Source organism: Psittacula echo, assembly GCF_963264785.1.
Source record: "Psittacula echo genome assembly, chromosome: 23".
Classification (NCBI taxonomy): Eukaryota; Metazoa; Chordata; class Aves; order Psittaciformes; family Psittacidae; genus Psittacula; species Psittacula echo.
In genome coordinates, this window is record NC_137748.1 from 135,955 (window position 1) to 144,745 (window position 8,791).

At 55.6% G+C, this 8,791-nt stretch overlaps 1 protein-coding gene across 4 annotated transcripts in view; it reads left to right on the top strand.

Annotated features, from left to right (window-relative positions):
• Positions 1-3,317, top strand: part of TLK2 (tousled like kinase 2) — a 42,949-nt gene extending 39,632 nt beyond the window's left edge. For all 4 annotated transcript variants that reach the window (XM_080633315.1, XM_080633318.1, XM_080633317.1 and 1 more), the window contains one exon: positions 690-3,317. In XM_080633315.1, coding sequence (XP_080489441.1) covers positions 690-863 — 174 coding nt within the window. In that variant the 3' untranslated portion in view covers positions 864-3,317. The remainder of the gene's footprint in view (positions 1-689) is intronic.
• The last annotated feature ends 5,474 nt before the right edge of the window (positions 3,318-8,791 follow it).

Sequence of the window (8,791 nt, forward strand, 5' to 3'; positions counted from 1 at the left end):
TCAAGATCATCCCGTTCCAGTCCCCTGCCACAAGCAGGGATGCCTCACACAAGACCAGGTTGCCCCAGGCCCCTGCATCCAACCTGGCCTTGAACACTGCCAGGGATGGGGCAGCCACAGCTTCTCTGGGCACCCTGTGCCAGCGCCTCAGCACCCTCACAGGGAAGAACTTCTGCCTTAGATTTAACCTGAACTTCCCCTGTTTCAGTTTGAACCCATCACCCCTTGTCCTGTCGCTACAGTCCCTGATGAAGAGCCCTTCTCCAGCGTCCTTGTAGCCCCCTTCAGAACAGCAAGGCTGCTCTGAGGTCCCCACACAGCTTCTCTTCACAGCCCCAGTTTTCACAGCCTGTCTTTGTATGGGAAGTGCTCCAAGCCCCCTTGTCATCCTCATGGCCTCCTCTGGACTTGCTCTAACACCTCCATGTCCTCTTTATATTGGAGACACCAGAACTGTACACAGTTCTGAACAGTTGAACAGTACAGTCTGTGCCTCTGCCCATGCTTCCTGGTAAAAGATGAGCTTCTGGTGCAGGAGGCAGGCTGGCTGTGTGGTCACTGGCGAAGGGATTTCAGGGTGCTGGCATTATCAGATTGGCCCTGCTCCCAAAAGTGTGACCTGACAGAGAAAGCTTCCTGTTTGTGTGTCCCATCTACTAATCCTTGCTTTGCCTTTGGGGTGTCTGCAGGCATTTATCAGACGCTGTTTGGCCTACCGAAAGGAGGACCGGATAGATGTCCAGCAGCTGGCCTGTGACCCGTACTTGCTGCCTCACATCCGCAAATCTGTATCCACAAGCAGCCCAGCTGGAGCTGCAATTGCATCAACCTCTGGATCATCCAATAACAGCTCTTCAAACTGAGACAGAGGAATAGGCCAAAAACAAACTGCTTGAGAAACGGGCAAAAAAGACTTTGAGAAACAGCTTTGGAATAGAGGAATCTGCAAGGGTCTCAAGATACCTGTACCAGGTGCTTTTTTTCTCTTGCTTTTTTCCATCCATAGAGCATGACAACATCAACTCTCATCAAGAAAACCTTCGGCATCTAGGCCAAGCCATGTGGATAGGAGATGGCTTGAGGTTTATCCAGTAAATGACCACAAAAGGGTGGCTGCTCTGAGCAAGGAGGGGAAACTCAAGAACATACAAACGAAAAAGACATGGTTCCATGTACTGTGAACTTCTGAACATGCAGCCTTGGGGAATCCAGGACGCCGTGTGTGCTTCATATGAAGAATGTGGACTTTGGAAAAAGACTGGGCTAGTCCAGTGTTGATATTTAAACATTGTTCTTTTTCTTTTAATAAAGTTTAGGTAACATCTCCTGAAAAGCTCGAAGCACCAAGGTTCAGCTGGGGATGGTATATGACTCTTTGCCCTTTGGAGGGGAAAAAAGTTGATCCTGCCTGTTCATGGCACTAGAGTTAGTGTTTTACCCCTAATTAATTTCAATTTCTAAAAAAAACCCGAAAAAAATAACAATTTTTTTGGAAGAAAACAGTTTTCTGGTCTCAAAGTGAAACCCGTATTAGCAGGCTCATGGCAGTGCCCGTGCTGCAGATGGTGCAGCTTTCTGCTCCCTTGGGATGAGGGCAGCGAAGCCCCCCACAGGAGACGAGGCCCTGTGTTGCTCTCCTGGGATCAGAGTGGATCATGGCTCATCTGCCACAAGGTTTTCAGCTGCTGCTTCACAGCTCTCACAACGATTGCTCCTTCTTAACTTACTCAAGTGCTGTTCTTTTTGCAAACACCCCTGACATGCCCAGGACTTGCTCCCTGCTCTCATGAGCATGAGCCTTGTTGACTGGTGAAAAGGCAGGCAGTGGACAGGAAGGAATGGGAGCACAGCTCAGTGGTCACAGGTATGATCTGTGCTCACACAGTACTGTACATAATCTTGTTCATGTTACACAAATCCCAAGCTGAAGCTTTATCTCAGCTCAGTGAGGTGACTTGGCAGCAACGCTTCCTCTCTTCCTTAACACTTCCCTTTTAAAACTTGCTGACTTTCCTAACTCGGTGCCCATTTCAAATGAAGAGGGAATGAGAGAAAGCTCTTGAAGGGAGCAAACACCCTAAGTATTGCTCTTGTCTCCCTTCTGTAACCTGCCTAGAGGGGTCTTACCCCTTCAGCTGGAGCCTGCCTCCTGTGAACACAAGCCTCTTGTCCCCACTGTGCCCCTTTCACCACCCCCATCGAAGGAAGACTGAACACACACACAAAAAGCACAGCACTTGAACATGTGGCAGCCAGGTTGGAGCGCTCTGAACATGTGGCAGGAGCTCAGAGCCAGAACCATTTAAAGATGCAGTGTTGGAGAGCGGGGTTTGTGGTGGAGGGAGCGGAGCAGTGCACTACTGCAGTTCAGGGGGGTGGTTAAAAACCAAATCACCCTGTGCACGTTTAACCCAATACCCGGACCACCGTGGGGTGGACTGTGCTCTACAGCCCCTCCAGGGTTGTCCCCACAGCTCCAGCAACACGAGAGCTGTTTGGGACACTTGGTGTTCAAGTGGTGTTATTGTGGCAAGCGATGTTCTCCATCATGCCCTTTCAGAGAGCTGCTGCTTGCCTGCCTTATTGTAAGCCATCGTCTGCAAATATTATGCTTAAACCTTGATCAGGAACTTTTAGTTAACTGAAAAGCAGAGGAGTCTGTTGGAATTAAGCAATGGACCTGGGAAGTGGAGAGAACTCTACTGCTTTGAGTTTTGTTACTCTTTTTTTGTAGTGACTTTCAACTGGATGTTCTTCACTTGCAGCTGCATTAAGGTGGTCTCTAAGCTGTCGTGTTTTCAGCAAAGAAATACTGCATCTTTAAATCCTCAGCTGTAATTTCTTAGCCCTTTCCATCCCTGCTGCTCTGTTGCACAAGTTAACTGTTTAGCAAGCAGCACTTTGACATGTCTGTGGCAGGCAAAATCAGGGTTGATGCTTCACCCCATTTGCTGGAACTGAGGATTTGGTGTCTGTCCACATCAGGGAAGATTCTACAAGGGTTTTCCTGTGCCAGCCCTGTTGTTTCTGGGACATGCAGTGTGTGCTGTCCCCGTGGGCATGAGGAGTTTTGTGTCAGAAGCGTTTCTCCCTGCTGCACAACACCCATCCATCGGCCTGGGGACAGCGTTGGCCTCTCCTGGGGCCGGCAGTGGTGAAGAACCCTGGTAGAATTGTGCCTGTGACACCTTCCTTGTTAATATGGGTTTCACTTCCAGTAACAGACCCCATTGCCACACTGTTCATTTACTTCAAGGAAAGTGTATGAAGAATTTGTAACTTAAACCAGGCCAGACTGTTTTGGCTCTACCCAACAGATGAGACATGGATATTAAAATAAGTTTTAAGAAACACATTTGCTTGGCTCTTACTCTTTTGCTCTTCATAGCGTTGGCAGGAGCTCTCTTGCAGTGGCTGCGTGGAGGTGACATGGGGCAGGATGAGAAAGGCTGCATATACAGCTCGGAGCAGTGAGAGCTCTGCAGTGGAGCGGGGAATCACGGAATCACTGGTGTCGATCTTGGTCTGGAACATGGAGACAGATGTCAGAGGTGGGTTTGTCCTTCATTTCCCATAGAGTAATAGCTGCCCTTAGAAGCTATGGATGTTCAGGACACAAAACCAGCCTGTGGGGCAGCCACAGCTTCTCTGGGCACCCTGTGCCAGCGCCTCAGCACCCTCACAGGGAAGAGCTTCTGCCTAAGAGCTCATCTCAGTCTCCCCTCTGGCAGGTTCAAGCCATTCCCCTTGGCCTGTCCCTACAGGCCCTTGTCCCAAGCCCCTCTCCAGGTTTCCTGCAGCCCCTTTAGGCACTGGAGCTGCTCTCAGGTCTCCCCTTCAGGAGCCTTCTCTTGTCCAGGCTGCCCCAGCCCAGCTCTCTCAGCCTGGCTCCAGAGCAGAGCTGCTCCAGCCCTCGCAGCAGCTCCATGGCCTCGCTCCAGCAGCTCCACGTCCCTCTTGTGCTGCTGCCCCAGAGCTGGATCAGGACTGCAGGGGGGGTGTCCCCAGAGCACAGCAGAGGGGCAGGATCCCCTCCCTGAGCTGCTGCTCACGCTCTGGGGGTGCAGCCCAGCACATGGGGGGATTCTGGTCTCAAGCACACACTGAAGCTGGGTCATGGGGAGATTCTTGTTACCCAACGCCCCCAAGCCCTTCTCAGGCTGCTCCATCCAGTCTCCCGCAGCCTGTGTTTGTGCCTGGGATTGCCCCCAGCCAGGTTTAGGTCCTTGCACTTGGCCTCGTTGAACTTGATGGAGTTCTGAGCGCACGTCTCCAGCCTGTTTTATACAAATACACAAGAGGAAATGCAAAAGGACCTTGGCAGATGTGGAGTCTGCTCATCTCTGGGCTAATAACTGAGAGCACCAGTCCTCCACAGGCACATCACACCCTCTGTGCTGGGCATCCCAATGTGAAGCACGGTGATCCCTGCCTCTGGAGCCTCGCTCCTCCAGAGACGGATCAGGGATCAGCAACCCTGATGTCAGCCTCCCTGCACTTCAAGTCAGCCTTGGGCGAGTGAAACCAAACACTGAGAGCAGCTCAGCTCCCTCCCTGCTCCTGCAAGTGATTATCTTACATCCTCCTGTGCCAGCGCTGATGATGGGACACAGATTGGAGCCGGAAGAGACGGCGGCAGCGGGTGCACAGGGATCCTGCGGTGATGGCCAGGCTTTGGGACCAGGTTCCACATTTGAGGCATGCCCGGGAGCCGGGATGCGTGCGGGACCACACACTCAGCTTGACGCCAGCGGGAGGGAGACCGGCTGAGGGGCTGCCTGGAGGGATGCTTCACCTACTGCGTTAGCGGTTGGGAGTCACGCTGTGAAATGAGCTTCCTGCTGCCAAATGGGGCAGTCCCAATTTGCTTTGTGACCTGGCAAACCCCCCCCCCCCATGAGGTTTCGGTGCTGCTGCCAGCATCTCCCTGGGGTGTGCTGCTGGAGGATGCTATTTTCTGGGCGCTACACAAGCAAGCCTGGACTTAAACCCTCCAGTGCTGAGAGGAAGAGGAGACTCGCAGCCTGTGGAAGTGAGACCCAGCACAGCCTTGACTCCATCCATCCCGGAGATGCCTTTTCCTGCTAAATGCTGATGACTCCATGCGCCAGGACCCTGAATTCCCACCACCTCACGTGGCTGTGCCTATGGGCTCTGCTTCACCCTGGCCTCAGCAGTGCCCTTGGGGGCAAGCGGGTGCCATCACCCTGGGAGGGGGTGAGAGGCCAAGCAAACACAGCTTCCCCTCGCCACGTTCGCACCCAGGAACTGGTGTCTTGGCCACAAGGATCCCATTGTCTGTGCCGGGTGGGGAAGCAGGAGGCAGGATGGGAGCTGAGGCACTCGTTTCATGCATTGGCTGTGTGAGGGCTCAAAGGATGGGAAAAGCCACTGGGACGTGCTGTTGGTGAGGAGCTGCACGCTCCTCATGCTCCTCTTCACTCCCAGCCCTGGCAGGGCTTACTGCAGCCCTTCTTCCTACACCCTTCAGCTGCGGCTCAGTGTTTCCACTGCTCTGTGGCTCCTCATTTCCACATGCTGTTGGCTGCTGGGGCACTGCTTCCAGCTGCTCCCGTATAGCCTGAACGCAGGTAAACCACCAGTGCTGGATGAGCCTCGCCAGGCAGCCCTGGCCCTGCTCTGCCATCTCCTGCAGGAATGGGGCAGAGTGGTGCAATGGTCCAGCTGCAGCTCCAAAGGCGTGGGATGGAGCTAAGAATGCAGGGATGCTGTAAGGAGCAGCAGGGTGGGGATGGGGAGACCAGAGGCCGGATCTCCCATCCCCACTCGAGCAGCTACAGGGAACGCAGGCAGCAGGGTGAGGAAGGGCTTGGCTCTGGTTTGCATTCATGGGGAGAAGAAACCCAGAGCTCTGCTCAGCCCTGTCCTCTCTTGACCGAAGCCGCTGCTGTGCGGGAGCCACGAGCTGCCGTGTCGGCAGCATCCTCCTCGCTCTTGGCCTGGCTCAGCTCTGCAGCGAGATGAGGGCTCAGAACCTGCTTTGTTCAGCACTGGCTCATCCCGGCTCCGGCTAATCCTGAAAATCCACCCGCTCACACCCAACCCCAGGAGAGCGGCTGGGATCGGTGCCACAACCCCTCCACACTGAACGGAATGGCAGGGATGGAGGTGGAAGGGGATGCGCCTGTGGCTGTGAGGTGAGGCAGCAGCAGAGGTGGAAGCGATGAAGCTGGGACCCACTGAGTGGCCATTGGCTCACGCTGCTCCTGTAGGACAGGGTGGGATCTCCACTTCCCAGTCCCATCCCCAGTTCCGGAATGAGGAAGATGCCATTCGGAATGTGCTGTCCTCTCGCTGCTCTCCAGCTGCTTTCATTGAGTCAGGAGGAGAAAGTGTTGTCCTCCAAGGCAGCTTCCTTGCGAAGGGCTGGAATTCCTTTGCCCAGGAGCAATGGGGAGGAAGCAGAGGCAGCGGCTGGGCTCGGGGGGCAGCTGCTCCTTGGGCAGCCCCCGGCAGCGGAAGGGCAGGATCTGAGCCCTCAGATTCCTCGTGGCAGCTCTGAGCGAGCACATCTGGTTTCAATAGCTGAGCCGCGGCTTGAACTCGCCCGACTCTTGAAGGGCTGCGAGAAGAGAGCAGCCAAAGAGCTCCAAAAGCTGCAGCGTGGGGCGCCCACAAAGGAACCCCCTTTGCCGTGTGGGGAGACAGCAGAGTTGAGGAGGGTCTGGGGCTGACCCAAGGTTCCAGCAGCTGGCAAAGCCCCGTCTGCTCCTTGCAAGGGCCGAGGGGATGGCTTGGAAGAGCAGGGAAACGGCCCTTCTTTATGGCCAGGATGATTCTATCCACAGCTGGGTGTCAGCGAAGCTGGGGCTGATCTTAAACACTGTGCTTCGGGGAGGAGCACGGGGAGCAAACTGCATTACAGGCCCCTCCAATGCCGCCAGCAGCGAGACCCCTCTCCCAGCACCAAACCCATTGGTGCTGCGAAAACCAAACCCTTGGGAGCATCAGCATCCTCCAGCCAGGACCGTGGAGGAGCTGAGCCCCCACTCAGCATCCCCGGGCTTGTCCCTTGGGAGGAAAGGCTGCAAAAGCAAACGGAGGTGAATCCCTGCCATGCTGGGGATGCCTCAAGCCCCGCATCCCAGCGAGGAGGGTGATGCTCAGCGGGGGGAAGCTGTGTCCTGGCTGCCCCCCGCCTGCCTCTGATGAGGGGAGAGCGACGTGGCCTTCGCCTGCTGCCGGCGCGGGGGCGAGGAGCCAGCAGACGCCAGGACGGCCTCTTCCCTGAGCAGTGACCTCAGCGCCGCGCCTGCCAAGGGGGTGTTGATCTTGGCCCGGACGGTCCCGTGCGGGGGCCAGGATGAGGCCGGGGCGGTGCGGATGGAGGGATGAGCTCGCAGCGGGGCCTGGCAGGTGCTGCTGGTCCCCAGAGCCCAGGGCCCTGCTGCGCTCCCGGGGCCTGTGGAGAGCAAAGGATGGGGGGGACATGCATGGAAGAGCACGATCGAGCAGGACATGCAGCATCCCTGGTCATATAATGCACCCCCACGTCCTCCCCGGGCTCTGAAGCTGGGCATCAGAGGTTGCTGATGGGTTGGTGCAGATTCTTCCTTCAAAGCATTGAGTCTGGGGGTATGGACACCGCTCTTGTGCCCCATAGGTCCCAGATCCTGTCCTCTAACGCCTCTGGCACAAGCTCCGTACCAGCCCCAACCTTGGTAACACACAGGGTGCCATAGACCCATAGATTGGTTTGGGTTGGAAAGGACCTTAAAATCATCTAGTTCCAATGCCCCGCCATTGGCAGGACACCCATGGAGCACCTCAGGGTTTCCTTTCCCATCCCGCTCATTAATGGCACTGATTTTCCAGCCTGTGGGAAGCTGAGCATCCTGACTGCCAGTGCTCCTGACCGGGGCAAACCTGCAGCCGAAGGTGGGTGAATGGCACGGATCCATCCCTGGGAATGTTTTCCAAGCCCAGAAACATTTATTTTCCCAGCTAAGGGGATGGACACGGATCCTGCTCTGGCTGCAGGAACCGGGCACAGATGCTGCATGTCCCAAGTGCTGGATAACCCCGGGATGAGCTCGTAGCTCCCATCCATTGTCCTGGACAAGGAGCAATCCTGGTGCCGCTGGCGCCTGTCCCCTGCACACGGCCACATCCCCTCAATCTGGCAGCAATTCCTTAGTGCCAGAGAGGTCAGACAGCTTGGAATGGTCCCAAGGGAAGGGAAAAATGCATTTCCTCCCGATCCACTCCAGCGAGTAACAACTCAACTGGTACTAAACTGGATTAGAGGTGAGGAGCTGTTGGCCCGTGTTGGAGGAATTAATGATTAGGGAGTGCTAATTAGCTTCTAATCACACCCAAGACATGGGATGGACCAGGCCAGGAGGCAGCGATGCTCTGAGGGATCTGAAGCCTTTCAGCTCTGCCCTGTCCCCTTCTTTGGATGGGATTCAGCTCCTGGGAAAGGGAGGGATGAAGGGTCCCACTCATGGGATTTGACGGCTCCATCACATCCAGCTGCTGGAGCCTCGGTGGGTGGCATCCCCCAGGAGCAGGCTCCAAGGTTTAGGGATGGGACTGAAGATCCGGACGATTCCCTGCCCTCCTCCAGGTTCATTCCCAGCAGGCAGCCCCTGGTGTGTGTCCGGCCATGGAGGGCGACTGCGGCTGTTCCCAAGCACTGCCTCAATTAAAAGTAATCCCTGCCTTGAAGGACCCAACAGCCCAGATGCTGATGTGCTTAATTGGGCCCTCCCAGAGGGTTCGTATCCCTAAAGCCCATCCTGGCACCGCTCTCTAGGCCCTTCCTGCC